This window comes from Castor canadensis, chromosome 4 (genome assembly GCF_047511655.1).
Source record: "Castor canadensis chromosome 4, mCasCan1.hap1v2, whole genome shotgun sequence".
NCBI lineage: Eukaryota > Metazoa > Chordata > Mammalia > Rodentia > Castoridae > Castor > Castor canadensis.
Window position 1 is genome coordinate 170,071,366 of NC_133389.1, and position 15,780 is coordinate 170,087,145.

The 15,780-nt window shown below is 38.9% G+C and overlaps 1 protein-coding gene across 1 annotated transcript in view; it reads right to left on the bottom strand.

The window, feature by feature from the left end:
- Nucleotides 1-15,780, bottom strand: part of Farsb (phenylalanyl-tRNA synthetase subunit beta) — a 60,788-nt gene that overhangs the window by 24,459 nt on the left and 20,549 nt on the right. Inside the window, exons 11-15 of the mRNA XM_020183255.2 lie at nt 15,443-15,504; nt 14,436-14,643; nt 13,861-13,941; nt 10,552-10,644; nt 5,759-5,876 (exon numbers count right to left, since the gene is read on the bottom strand). Of these exons, the coding sequence (XP_020038844.1) occupies nt 5,759-5,876; nt 10,552-10,644; nt 13,861-13,941; nt 14,436-14,643; nt 15,443-15,504 (562 nt within the window). The remainder of the gene's footprint in view (nt 1-5,758; nt 5,877-10,551; nt 10,645-13,860; nt 13,942-14,435; nt 14,644-15,442; nt 15,505-15,780) is intronic.

Genomic DNA, 15,780 nt, shown 5'->3' on the forward strand with positions numbered 1-15,780 from the left:
CTGCCTCCTGAGTGGCTAGGATTATAGGTGTGAGTCTATTACACAAAAACTACAAAGCTCTGGCCTATTTATTTATACTTTCATTGTTTTGGTGCTGGTGACCAACCCAGGGCCTTGGACATGCCCCTAGACTTCCCTGCTTTACAATGTCAAAACAGATAAACATATGCACGGACAGCACGGCAAACTCAACCATAAAAGAGAGAGAACTAGTTATGTTCTACAGTAGCCATGGTGCTCAAGGGAGGAGGAAGAAATAAAAATCTGAAATATACATTAAGGTCATAAAGATTACAGTTCATGAAGAAATTCTGCATTTCCACATCCATACTAGGCAGAGTGAGGACAAGTAAATCATTCTCTCATTTAGAAAAGTTTTGGGGACAATGTGAAATTTCAGAAACTATCTAAACAGTGATTTGGGGGGCAGGGGAAATACAGCTTAAACCAAGACTGCCAAACTACTTTGGGGGAATGGAGGAGTAGTCTGAGTAAAAAGTGAAGACTTGGAGTAAGCATGCCTCACAAGAATGTGAGGCTAGCTAGTGCCCCCAAAGGAAAGAAGACTGTTAACATATTTCACCAAAATTTTTAAATGTTGTAGTTGAAACCAAAGTGCATGGCAATTTGATTACAAGGGTTCTCCAGAAACACATGTCAAATCGACACTTGGGTGACTGTATCCTGCTAATTCAAATATAAATCCTGTATATTTTACAAAGTCAAACTAATCTTTCTTAAGCTCTTGCTGCTTTTAAACTTCAGCCCCCCTTCAGCCCAGTGATGTGTTTTCTCTTGCCATTTCAGTCAGATTCTAGACACTCTGGCAGCTTTAGTGAACACTGAGGAGTAAATTTTGATAGCAGAATTCAGTATGTGAGAAAAAGTAGAATACTGGACCCATGGAAAATGTACTTGCTTTTCTGGACAGAAAGAATAGAATTCATAAGCAGGTCCTTTGCTCCTCTGTGGTTGGTTGGTTGGTTGCTTGATTGGTACTATTCTTTTTTTCTAGAGCAGTTATTCTTAACATTGAATAAACTATTAATGACTGGAACTAACCTATAACTCACACAGCAGCCTGGTACCATGGCTTCAGCACTCCACTATTGAGTTCCCTGTTATAAAAACTGAAATTTTACTCTATAGCAGTCTACATCTAAGTTCTCATTCCAAAAACATATGCCACTCTTCCCAAGAAAAGGGATAAATCAGTGTGACCCCTTGAGTCATGACTAAGTTTTTTAAATGTTGCAGCAACTTCAGATCTTGAGGCTCAATAAATGCAGTAGTTGGCTCTGCCTCAAAGAATCTGAATGTGTCTAATTGACAGTGGAAGTCTTAATGCTTCAAAAGTGTGCCTGACACTCTCAAAACTGGCAGCCTCACTCAACACGGTCCGTCTAGAGTCCACAGCACAGCAAGAAATGGCCAATGAGGTCAAGAACAGAAATGGGCTACTGTCTCCCCTACTCTTAGGGAATGCAGATCAGAAAGAATTTGTGGGAGGTTATTGAAATCCAGTAAAATTCCACTTGCATTTCCATTTGGAAGCTCTGCTTGCCAACCAGAAGGTGCTGCAAGGCTAGGAGCACTGGGGTTCTTAATATGACAAAACAAGTCAGCAACCGTCAGCAACCGTTAATGCTCCCTTCTTGGCATTCCCAGGGCACTTTTACATCATTCTGCACTATCTGTAAGAATCCACTCACAAGTCTGTTTCCCCCAAGACTGTCAACTCTTTCTCTTATACTCTAAAGTAGTCCCTAGCAAAGAAGAAGCACTCAAAACTCCAGCTACCAACGTGCTGCATGAGACCACTTGGTGTTTGCCACACCTCCCACCCCTTTGAGCCCTAGAGTTTGGGGACCGCTCCCACTAAAGAGAACTTGAGAAATTTTCATATTAATTGGAAAACTCTGTCATTTAACTCTTGATGGTTTAGGCCTTTTTCTTCAAAAATATTTCAGTTTTTAGGAAAAGATGGCTAAAGCTTAGATAAATCCAACAAAAAAATGACCACTGGTTTGAGAGTCAGTAAAAATATGAGTCCATTTCATTGAGAAGAATTAGATTACTCCAAAAACAACATTCCTGTTTTCTTAAGTATGTTTAGACTTTCTTATCCTAAAAACAACGACAAGAAGGAGCACAACATAAGAAAAACCAATTAAGTTAAAGGTGAGGATAAAAATCTGACTCCATTGCCTCACGGAAGCCACAGTAACCTTTGATGGCCAGCTCAGGCTCCCATACATTCTAGTAGAAAACTCCCAAAGACCAGGATGCTAGGTATCTGACCTTCAGTATTGCTAACTTTCTAACAATAACAGCCACAGCAAATTTGCTTTTTATGTGGGTGGAACATTCCAAAATGCAATCTCATTTAATCCTTACAACAAGTGTAATAAAGTGCTATCATTATCACCCTTGTACAGATGAAGAAACTGAGCCACACAGACACTACATAAATTGCCCCAAAGCAAGCAGCTGGTAAATGACAGAACAGTGACTGAAACTCAAGCGCTCAAGCTCTAAAGTCCATGCAACCAAGATGCCACACTGCCTCTCCTATAGAGTCCTTTGCGTGCACCAGACGACAACCAGAGAACACACATGTACGTATTTGTAATACTGCATCAGAAAAACTTCTTTTGGTATGAAATAAAATCCAGGCCCACCTAAACACAAAACATACTCCAAGTAAACCAAAGCAAACCTGTGCTCAAGATGGTAGACTTACTAAACACATTTACCTCCCTACACTTTTCAGATCCTTCAAATATGACAGAAAATACTTTTCTGAGAAGAATAAAGCAGTGGTTCACACCTATAACCCTAGCTACTGAGGAGGCTGAGATTGAGAGGGTTGTGAGGTTCCAAGCCAAGCCAGGCAAAAATCTGTGAGGCCCCCATCTTAATGGGAAAAAAAGCTGAGCATGGTGGTATGTGCCTATCATCCCAGTGATGCAGGAAGCTTTAAATAGGAGCATCACAGGCCAGACCAGCCTAGGCAAAAAGCAAGACCCTATCTCCAAAATAACCAGAACAAAAAGGGCTGGAGGCATAGTTCAAGTGGTAGAGTGCCTGCCTAGCAAGCATGAAGCCCTGAATCAAATCTCAATACCACAAAAAAAAAAAAAAAAAAAAAAGTATAAACCAGTAAAAGACAATGGAAAAACTAGAATCAGATGGAAATAAATCATGGGGAAAACAGAATAGAAAAATTTCAACTAAAAGCAAGAAAAAAGAAGTCTAATATAGAGACAAGAACTCACTCTCTGATGAAACAAAGTAAAACAGAAATGCAAATCTTTGAGTGAAAAAGTATACAGAGTAGTGAGGAACTAAAGGCTCACATCTGTAATCCTAGCTGCTGAAGAAGCAGAGATCAGGAGGATCAAGGTTCAAAGCTAGCCCAAGCAAATAGTTCAAGAGACACTCTCTTGAAAACCCCAACACAAAAAAGAGCTGGTGGAGTACTCAAGGTGAAGGCCCTGAGTCCAAACCCCAGTACCACCCAAAAAAAAAAAAAAAAGCATACAGACTAGGTTTATTAAAAAATGACTGACAGCATAAGCACTTGAGACTAACATCTCTCAAAAGAGTTCTGTCCAAACACAGGCACTGGGACCAGAAGGAGAAACAGCAGAGTCTGTGCCTAGGCATTCCCAACATACAGATCAAAAGAGAAACAGCAGAACCCTCCACCCAGGATTACAATACAGTACAATGCTCCATGCCAACAGCCAGGTTTTCTTTGCAGCAACCAGGAGACTTGCTCGCCACCCTCACCTTCCAGTCTGAGCCACAGCTTGTGAGCACACCTGGCTCTGCAGAGCCCTTAGGGAGTCCTGGCAATTATGGAAGATGCCTACTGCTGAGTGTCACAAAACTTTGGAGGAAACCTTTTTTAAATGAGCCTAATCCTATATTTATAAATATGAACAGATCAAGGATCAAGACAATATAAAACTAAAAGAACTAAGTCTTTTTGTGAAAAGGAACAAGTCAAAGTTAACAGAAAATTTTACACTGAAATTGTGACAAACTGTACTAGCAATATTTTCTACTTTCTATCATAGGTATGGGCGGTAACCCAAAGAAAATTCTATAGACTGATATGAAAATGAACTTTATCCTCTAACAATCTGTGCACCAAGATGGGAATTCTGGTCCCAGCCTCAAGTCCAGTATTTTATGATGCCCTGAGCATAGTCCCAGGTTTCTATTTAAATTTCCCAATTTGTTAAATCAGACAAAGTTGGAGAATAGATGCAACCTGACTTGAATGAAGTTTGCTATGGACATCCACATATGAAAGTCAAAGTGACGTCTTTACAATACTATCCAAGAAGGGCTGATTTAGCCAACAGCTTCTGACTGCCTCTGGCAGTTAAGAATAACGCCTCCTACCCTCTTCACCAGAAATCAAGGAAAAGGCCTCTGCTTCTGTCAATCGATTCTAAGTAACATATTCTGAATTTCGCAGTTTGGAGTAAGAAACAAGGAGTCAACTTGTTAGGACTTGCTGTATAAAACCCTGGGAACACAGAAGGCTGCCAGCAATGCTTAATTTGAGGCACTGCTCGAGAGGACCACTGCACATACAGGTCCAAACAGTCAGTCAGACTTGCATTGGAGATGGAGACGTGGGCTTTGAATGAGACACACTTCCTTGCAATCAAGTTTATACACTCACTAAATTTGTATTTATTGAATAAACACTGCATTCCAAGTGTTAGACTGAGAAATGTGCTATACTAACAAGTCCAAACTGTACTCAAAAGGGACAAAAACAACAAACCACATTCATGATCACTGATGTAACAATGATGTTGGGCAATCAATGATAAACTAGAATGCCACAGTATCAAATATGTTAAAATTTAAATCACACAATATAAAAAAAAAAAAAGTCAGGCACCAGTGGCTTACACCTGCAATCCTAGCTACTCAGGAGGCAAAGGTCAGGGGGTTGCAATTTGAGGTCAGCCTAGGCAACAAAAATGAGACCCTATCTCAAAAATACTCAACACAAAAAAGAGCTGGCAGAGTGGCTCAAGTGATAGAGAGCTTGCCTAGCAAGTGTGAGGCCCTGAGTTCAAGTCCCAATACACCAAAAAAAGAGAGAGAGAGAGAAAAATGCTTCATAGTTTTTCTTTTCCCCTTTTGTGGGGCAAGGGATTGAACCCAGAGCCTCACACATGCTAAACATACACTCTACCACTGAGCTACATCCCAGACCCCTGTGGTGCTTTTCAAGTTGAGGTTTTAATCAGCTTCTTCAAAAATATTATTAAATTCTTTGTGAAAAAGAAATGAGAGGTATAGCAACCATTCAAAGAAATGAGAGACAGCGGCCAAAATCTGGACATTGCTAGAATTTTCCTTTAAGTAAATCAATCATAAAAATAAATTTATCAAACAAGTGGGAAAATTAAACACTAGGCTGCTTGATAATAATGAGCTGTAATAATGGTGCCAAGTTATTTAAAAACAAATGAGTAACACAAAAATGACAGAGCTTATCATTTGGAAATATGACCTGAAATATTTGCTGATGAAATGATACACTGTCTCAGATTTACAAAAAAGCATATGAGAAGGTTGGAGGGACATGGGTGAAAGAAGCCTGGCCATGTGCTGATACTGGTGAAGCTGGGTGCTGGTTTATTATGGTACTTTCTGTACTTTATATGAGTTGAAGTTTTCACAGTAAAAAGTGCTATAAGTATGCAAATCAAAGTACCCTTACCTTTGCTAGAATCTTTCATTACAACATCAGAGATTTCGAACAGTTTCAGAGGAAGAGGCATCTTCCGATTAGCTGCTATGGTCTTCAGGAGGCCAGGAAGAAGGGTAGTGCGTGCCACCTACAGGAAAAGACAGGAAACTGCAGCAGCCACAAAGGAACCAAACAGACACCCTTTAAGACAAACGGAAACACCCATGGCTTGTGGAAAACACAAAGCCTAAAACAGCCAGATCATTTTTATTTTCAATTCCAGTTCCCTAAAGGAAGTGAAAGTAAAAATACTCTCCATTCCAATTTTACAAAACAGAAACTAATACATTTGATTATAAATCAAGTGAGAAATAAATATAACTTATAGATGACTGCTCTTAAAGATTAGTTATTCTAATTATCTTTTAAAATGTACAGTTGGCTTTCAAAATTGTAAATCCATAAATTTTCATCTACTGTTTCCCTTCATAAATTAATTAGATGATAAGAATACAAATATTTAAATGAATTACATATAAATTAATCAAATTTTTAAAAGCCAGTGCCAGAGAAAATATCAAAGCAAATACCAGGGCAATGAGGAAAATACAATGTAAATAGGTAAGACATTAAAACAACTACATAGCTGCCATGAGCAGGCTGTGACTACAGCTCTCAGGTTTCTATTTCCTAGAGCAAACGGGAATATATGTGCCTCAATTTCATTCTTACAAGTTGGAAGAAATGCAAATCCTACTTCTTTAAAAACAAAACACAAAATTTCACTGCTTTGGTTTGTGAAATAAATTTCTTCCTTTAAGCTACTTCCAGCAAACAGGTCATGTTGATAGCAGGCTTTCATGAACACTGGTATGACACAATTGTCATGTTCTGCACTTGGACTCCAAGCACCACCAGCCTGTGTCCCAGACCATGACATAAGCTTCTTAGGCTGGCTTCTCTGCTTCCCTTCCTGCTAACTTTAAGGTCTATTCTCCACACAGTCCTTTAACATCTAAATCAGACCATGGAACTTCCTGCCTCAAAAACTGCCAACAGGTTTCCATGAAAATTTGAATAAAACGCATGCCCTCTGTGGGCCTGTATGGTGTGGCCTGGCTCTCTCTGACCTCCCTCCATGCTGGGACTCCAGTCACACTGGATGCTGTGGGTCGGCAAGCCAGTTTCCCTCTCAGGGCCTCCACGCTTGGTCTGTCCTCTGTCTCTATGTCCTTCTTCCAGATTTGTAAGTGGCAGTCTCATTGCCTTCACATCCCTGCTCAGATGTCCTCTCCTACAGAAGTCTACCTTGACAGAAGCCCCCCTGAGATTCTGCACAGGTCAACAGTGAACCCCTAAAATGACTTGCTGATAAACTAACAGGAAAAAAGAACATCTTCCTCATCATTCTATCAGCAAGCTGTCTTCCACTTGTGTTTTCTTAAATATTATTTACTTTCCCAACCAGACAAAAAATGCCCAAACCAAGCATAGAAACAAGACCCTTTATTCTCAGTTTTGCTCTCCAGTTTCAGCTAAACATGGTCAACCGCAGTATGAAAATGCTAAATTAAAAATTCCAGGAGTAATTCACAAGTGTTAAACTGAGTGCTATTCTGAGAAGCAGAAGGTCTCTCAGCATCCCACTCCATCCAAGCCAGGCATTAGTCACTGCAGCTGTGATAGTTATCAGGTCAACTGTGGAAGGACCTTGATGCTGTGTTCAAGTACTCTTACTTTGTTTAAATAATGGCCCCCAAGTGTAAGCATAGTGATGATGCCAGAGAGAAGCCTCTTCAAAATGAAAAGGTGAAAATTCTCAACTTAAGCCAAAAAAAAAATAGTATGATGAAATGGCTAACATCTGCAGCAGAACAAGGTATTTGGGCACAGAGACTCTACATTTGCATAACCTTTAATACAGGATATTGTTATAATTGTTCCATTTTATGATTATTAGAGTTAATCCTTACTGATTGAACTCATGGCCTCATGCGTGCTAGGCAGGCACTCCACTTGAGCCACACATCCAGCATTTTTTTTTGCTTTAAACTATTTTTTGGAAAGTGTCTCAAGTTTTTGCCTGGGCTGGACTTGGCCCACAATCTTCCTACCTATGGTTCCCCATAGGTAGCTAGGATTATAGTAATACTACGACCACACCCATTTTACTTGTTGAGATGGGTCCTGCCAACTTTTTGCCAGGGCTGGCTTCAAACTGTGATTCTCTCCTATATAGCTGGGATTACAGGCATGAGTCATCATGCCCAGCCCTTCAGTTTAATTTATAGATAAGTCTTAGTTACTTACTTAAAACCACCAGCAATAAAAAAATTAAAGTCTGAATTTGATCAAGCTTCTAGACCTAACTAACATTTTACCAGAAGATATTTACCATTAGAAGATATTCACCAAAATCCTAAATATAAGAATTCTACAAGACAAATTATTTAGTTTCTTCAACAAACAGAAAGAGGGATGGGGAAGATAGGAAGGAAGAAAGGAAGGAAGGAGACAGGGAAGGAGGAAGAAAGAGAGGTGGTGGGTGATGGACTGATTGACAACCTGTTGATTAAGAGATTAAAGAAGCAAATCAATCAACTTCAATATATAAACTTCATTTGAATCCCAACTCAAACTGTTATAAAAGACAACTAGGAAAACTTAAACAGTTACTGAACATCTGAGGATATTACTTAGTAGTACTGTTAACTACGACAGTATTTCATAATTGTGTTTATAATAAATTTTTACATACGTCACCTAAATAATATTTTTTCTTATCTTGTTCAGTCTCTAACACATCTACCATCTATCAGAAGAGCCCAAAGTTAAGAACTGAGCTTCTAGCTGGTGGAGTGGCTCAAGTGGTAGAGTGCCTTCCTAGCAAGCCTAAGTCCCTGAGTTCAAGTCCCAGTACCACCAAAGAAAAAAAAAACAAAGGCTTCTAACTAACCTTATGTTTAATTTTATCAAAAATGTAATTCTCTTAGCCAAATTAGTAATAGCAGGATGCATCCGGTGGTAAAGTAGAGGTAAAATATAAAACCTGTCACATCTACAAGACAGACATTCTCTCTCCAGAGATACTAACTCCTAAGTATGCTAAACCACAGCCATCTGTAGTGAAATTCAATTCACTGCTGGGCTGCTTTATTTTCCTTCCACTTACATAAAATAGATAAGACAAGATATAAAACCTGAAGAACATAACAGTTATCACATCTTAAGAAATCTATCACACTTAAAAAATGAAACTGGAAGCCAGGTGCCAGTGGCTCAGGCCTGTAATCCTAGCTACTCAGGAGGCAGAGATCAGGAGCATCGCAGTTCAAAGCCAGCTGGGGCAAATAGTTTGTGAGACCCTATCTTGAAGAAATCCTTCACAAAAATAGGGATGGTGGAGTGACTCAAGGTGAAGACCCTGAGTTCAAGACCCAGTACCATAAGAAAAAGAAAAAAACCAACACATTTGGAATAAGCAAACAAAATTCCATTAAGATTTACTGAAAACTCACTCTATGCAACTAGTCTAGCTCTAACTTAGCACATTTTAGCTCTATAGATAAAATTTATAATTTTAACTTAGATTTATATATTTTTAGAACTTCTAGAATTTCTTAAACTAATCTAGCCCCCTGCTTTTTTATAACTGAAAACCAAGGTCCAAAGAAACTATCTCAAATCAGAGTTCAGATATAACTTACAATAATATTTAGCAGCAGAACCTAGCCGTGATATGGCTCACGTGGTACAGCACCTGTCTAGCAAGCACAAGGCCCTAAATTCAAATCCCAGTGTCACACACCAAAAAGCACATATTTCCAGTTCTAATATCCCCCTTGAATCTAGAAGAAGGGATGATTTTTCTCTAACCCTACATTAAAAAACAGAATCACATATGCCAGAAAAACTGAGAGTTTATTAGTATGAATGAGGTTGGGACTCTAAAATTATTGAGTATTATAACCTTGAAATGCCCTCTCTTTCTAGTTAAATATACTAATGTGTAACAATAAATCATTTAACATTAACTGTTAAAGTAGTTTAATTCTCGTCTAGATATTCCTACCCCACACATGAAACTACCAATAAATGTAGACAACTACCATGAAAGACAAGGGCAGTACAATGAAGAAGTGATGTGATAGTTAATTTCAAAGTGAGTGACTTATGAAGGCTCAAGGAACAGATTCTGATGCATCCATTACAAAGGAATAGAAAAAAAGAGATAAAATCTGACAACAGCATGCAAAAACTCAACTATGAAGTGGAAAGTTCAGGTAAGAAGAGACTGAGCCAGACAGCACAAAGCATGTAAGAGCCAACTACCGAGCAGGTGTGATGCTGCACATATACCCAGCACTCAGGAGGCAGAGGCAGGAATGACCATAAGGTGGAGGTCAGCATGGACTACATAGCAAGATCTGTATCAAAAAAAAAAAAAAAAAAAAAGAAAGAAAGAAAAAGAACTATTAAGTTAATCAAAAGGAACTTATTTAAAAGTTAAAGATTTGGGGGGATGCAGTGGCAGAGGGCTTGCCTCATGTACGTAAGGCCCTGGGTTAGATCTCAAGCATCACAAAAACAAACAACAGTTTAAAGAAGTTTTATCAAGAGTTAAGAGCTGGTGGTATGGCTCAAGTGGCAGAATGCCTGCCTACTAAGAAAGCATATAACCAACTGTTAAGTTATTCAAGCTCTAAGATTTTGCCATCTCAGGTATAATAACTGAAGAGAGTGAGTACACAACTCTCTTCAAGTTGGGAAATACAAGTTTCCTAACTTGTGTACTAACTCACAGTTTTTATCTAAATTCTTACCTGAAATTCAGCCGTTTTAGGATTACTAATGTGGACTGCCTTTGTTGCAGAGATATCCAAACCAAGTTTATCAGCAATATCTTCTTGGGAGCACTAAGAAGCACATATAAAATAATTGGTATGGAAAAGAAGTGACTAAATTTAATTTAAAAGTAGTTAATGCTATCATTCAGCTTACAATGGTCTCATAGCAATGTATAGTCTCTACAAAACTCAGTGAGTTAATAATAAGCTAAAAACTTAGCTTATTAATTTTAGGAATTAATGATGTGTCAGTTTCATGTCCACAGAAGATGCAATTAAACATTAACAGTTCTCTCACTAAGAGTTCAAGCTACAAAATGGAGCTAAAGTAAGTTTTTCAGGTAGAGATGGTACAACTATACCCAGATCCTTCCGAGGCTTCCCAGTTAATCTCCTGATTCTCTACCCATTCCTTAAACCTTATACTTTTACTGGAAAAGCCTTCCCAGTCCCACATAGCTCTACTTATGTGACCCTTCTCTAGCCTCTTCCATAAAAACTTCTGATCTAATGACTCCGGTCAGAAATTCTCTCTCCCTCCATGGTATTCCCATGGCTCTCTGTTTTAACTGCCAATGTAATTGTTGTCAATCCACACTGACTTATGGCAAAATGTCAGGATGGAGAGAATTCAAGTGGCCTCAGCTCTGCCCATTGTTCTAACTATATCATTAAGACTTCCTTGAATGTGCTTGCTGAGGCTCCTAGTCACAAATAAACTGCTAAGCTACTGCCCACCAAAGACAGAAAATGGCTGTCATGCTCAGAAACCAGGATAATAGGCAGAAATTATGCAGATAAAACCCACTTAGTATTAGATATAGCAAACCTACTAATGAGTGAGATAAGGAGGTAACACATGCGCAATGCCTGGTGGATCAGTGCTCAAAACCCAACAGTGATGACATTCAACATACCATTACCAAGGGTGAGCAATTATGACACATATTAATGCTAACTTTTTGAAAAAGAATTTAAAACTTAGAATGAAAACTGATAAAACATCAGACTGCTGAACTGTTTTCCAACATTACAGCAATGCCCGTCATACTATTCTGTTCTAAAAATGTTCTGCACATCACTTTTTTAAAGTGATGTAAATAACCGAAACGGTAAAAAGAACTTATTTTATGCCAACACCAGCTACAGTGACTCCTGCCATGCTCTCTTGGGAAAGATCGTGAAGCCACATCCAGACAGAGCAGAAAAGAGCTCCCTGACCTGCTGTAGCTGCAGAGGCATGCTGCAGGTAAGTTTGTTCTCGAAGCAGAGGGGGCTGTGCACAGCAAGATTCGACATAATGCAATCAATTAATTTAAAAGTGCGATTTATATGACGCAATACACTCTCAAACAGAACCAGCACCGCGTGAAAAACAACATGGCTCCACAGACACTGGCAATACAGCCACGCATCTGAGTGGGCTTGTGAGGGTGGACAACACAGACGTGACGGGAGACCATTTAAAGTAAGCCATCCTCAAGTGGCAGCAGTAAGGGCACAGGAAGGAGATGCTTTCTAAATGTTAATATTTGTGTTCAATGTATTAGGAAGAATAAAATAACAAAGCACATAATTTTTACGGGTATTACTCATAATAAAACTACAGTGGGAATTTCATTTGAAAACTGAAAAGAAAATGCTACAACCAGTATGTAGAGACAGCATAAATGATAATAATGAAATGTGAATTCCTTATTTGGGAAGTCAAGGACGTAGCTTTAAAAAAAAAAAGAGACTAGTTGTCACTCTTGTGCAAAACTGGATGTAACAATAAAGACCACTTTCTCAGTGGTGTTGAGATTTATTTATAAAATACATAACTTTATAAATACTTTTAATGGTGAAATTCCTACAGGAAGACTATTATTTGAAATCTAAACTCTCTGTGTCACTCCTTTCCTTCTGGTGATGAAAACAAACATGTTAAAGTGACTTTGGACAGACTTTCTAACATTTCTAGTATGACAGTTCACAAGCCTAGGGTGAAAACAGCCAGGCTGCGATCTCAGTCCACAGTCAAGGCTGTGTGGAGTGGAACAAGCGCGATTACTGCCATGGAAAGCAGGAGCGCCCACCTCAGTGGGCTGTGCTGAGAAGAACACAGACACACACAGCCCTTAGCACAGGGCAAACCCTCTCTGGAGAACAGCCACTAGGCAGTGGTTTGCGTCCTCCACCAAAGACACATGGGGCCACACAGTGACAAAACAAAAACTGACTAGTAACACAGAAGGGCAGGGAACATTACACGACAAGTTTTACATGCAGTTAGTTCTGGGGAGGAAAATAGGATTAAAGTGCGGAGGGGAATTGTCACGGTTTATTCCATGTATTCTGTAAACTTCGAATCCTTCAAAATGAGAATGTGCTGATTCCTACGCCACTTACATACTGTAAAAATAAAACTACATTTCTCAATGTTATTCTTTATACTTCACCTTATATAAAATTGTGAATGCTCACAAATGGAAATGACATGGTGCTGCAAACCTACTGTACACACCATGAGACAGTGGCAAAGCACTGCTCCAGGAATCCAAAGGACAGGATTCAAGTCATATTTCTCCTGAGTTTGTGTAAAATATGTTAGATATTAACCTCTTTCAGCTTCAGGATTCCTCAATGATACAGTACCTGGCCCATAAGAGAGGCTCAATAAATGCTGAATGAATGACTCCTCAACTGGACGCTGAGGAGCTACACTGCAGGAACTACAGAAACTCAGCAAGAGGAAAGACTACAAATTGCATACACATTTTATTCCTTCAAATGGTCAATCTGGTGGGGGGTGGAGAGTTCCTTCTGATTTTGTAATAAAATTCATTTCCTGATTTAGGCCTTTTATGTCAGCTTTTCAACTCAAAGCAAATGTTTGTGAACATGTTCAAAGACAAAGAAATAAGTTTAATGTAGAACAGGCTCCAAGACCTTAACTAGGGCGGCATCTAGTGGGCATAGCCACAGCCAAATTAAGACCAAATATTCTAACTTCATAAATTTGGTTATGAAATTCATTGTGGAACCAACACTTATATGAAACTATAAAGCACTTTGTCACCCATCACTTAAGACATTTTTTCTAGGCCTTCATGTTCTTATATGACCATAAATGGAAATATTTCAACATTTGTTCCCCAGAAATTGTACAACCTCGAGTAGTAAGTTTATTCTTCTAGAATCTGGAAATTCAATGGTTTAGATTTTATAAACACAGAACAAAAAATAATTTAGAGATTCAAACTAAATAATCCTCTGAAGAGAAAAGCATGTTTTAAGACACACCAGAGCAAAGGTAAGTGCTTCAGTGAATCCAGCAGCTGCCATGTCAACACGGAGAAGTTCTGTGAGCTTGTTGAGAGGAAACTGGAAAAAAATTCACTGTTTTACTCAATAAAATCTTTTTTTTTTTAAGAGATTTAAACTGCACGTGTCAGTATAAAGGAAACTACCCTCTGCCCCTACTAACACATTAACTAGTGTCAGCCCCCACATACAGACCAGGTCATCCTCCCCTCTAGTTCTACACAGATGCATACCCCTCACCCCAATTCACACACCTCCCACACACAGCTTCTGCCTTCAGTTCCAAGTTGAGAAAATGAATATCCCTTTAGAGACTCAAAAAGGGCTCCACACTCAAAACCTACCTTTCTTCAAAGAACAAGTCATCATAGGTTTTCAACTTACTCTAATCATTTGGGCATCTGTTTTGTATCCTTTCCATAGCAAACACTTCTCATAGCAAAGCATGTCCAAATACTGCTTAATTCCTATGTTCTGTTTTTCTCGAAGCCTTCCTGGCATTCAATAATCAGTTTCTAACAATAAGGAGTGTTTACTTAAGGGTGCAACCTTACTTGATTAGCTATGGTGTATGTTTTCGGGAGAGCCATCTGAATATTGTTATATCCATAAGCAATAGCTGCATCTTCTACAATATCACACGCATGGATAATGTCAGCCCTGGTTGGTGGGACTTCAATCTCAATCTGATTCCCTTCGCCTATGACTTCCGACTTTAAATACATCCTGGTCAGAAGCTTGGCAAGATTTTCCGGAGTTTCTCTGAAAAAGGAATGTACAACCCATAAACTTCACTGAATTATATAAATTTTGTTTGTTTTTAAAAGATGCTGCCACCTGAAATAGCAACCTTTCTTCTTGAGTTCCAAAAAATACCAGGTTTCCTAACTAAAGCTCTATCATTCCTCAACTTAGTCTGAAAGATATCAAAACTCTCTCCAGACTAAGGAGAGGAGGGACAGGAAAAGAGAATGATAGAGAGTGAGTGATATTAAAATACATTGCATCTGGGTAGGAAAAAGGCACATCAGAATACACTAAAAGTTGTTGAACAACATGGGGTAGAGGGAAAAGGTAAGGAAGAGTAATGGAGGGGATTAGACGGATTAAAGTACAATATATTCACAGGTGAAATATTATGGTGAAAGCCCTTTGAACAATGAACATACATTTAAACAATGAGGGACAGGAATAGAAAACAGGCCCTGTTAGGGGGATGGGAAGGGAAGTGTGAATGGAGAGGGTAAAGAAGGGTAAATATGGCCAATGCAGTTTATGTATGTGCATGAAGAAGAACACTGAAGCCTACTGAAATCATTTTAAGTAGGGGAGGAGGGGGATGAGGGAAAATGATGGTGGGGATGAACCTAACCAAGGTACATTGTAAGCATATATGGAAATGTCACAATGAGCACCCCTGTACAACTAATATATGCTAATAAAAATTTTAAATGTAGAAAAAAAAATCCCTCCAAGCATTCTCTCAGGAAAAATTAAACGGTCTAGTGTACTTTGCTCTTGAATTCTCTTCAACAGGAAATAAATAGTGTTCAAAGCATACCTGATTCCAACCTTCTTGTTAATTAAATCAGCTCTCACTATCTCCTTTCGGTAAGCCAGTTCCTTGAAGAAAAAGAGTTTCCCATCAGATACAACTTTGGACTCTTTCTAAATCAATTACTTGTTGCAGATTTATTAGTTAGCCAAGACACACATTACTTAGTCCTTACAGCCACATATTGAAAATAAACTTGATGGGTGTTTGTTTTGGTGGGACTGGGGGCAGAACTTTCAACTTCACGCTTGCAAAGACACCTCCAGTCCATTTTGCTCTGGCTATTTTGGAGATGGAGTCTCACAAACTATTTGCCAGGGCTGAACTCTTAACCTTGATCCTCC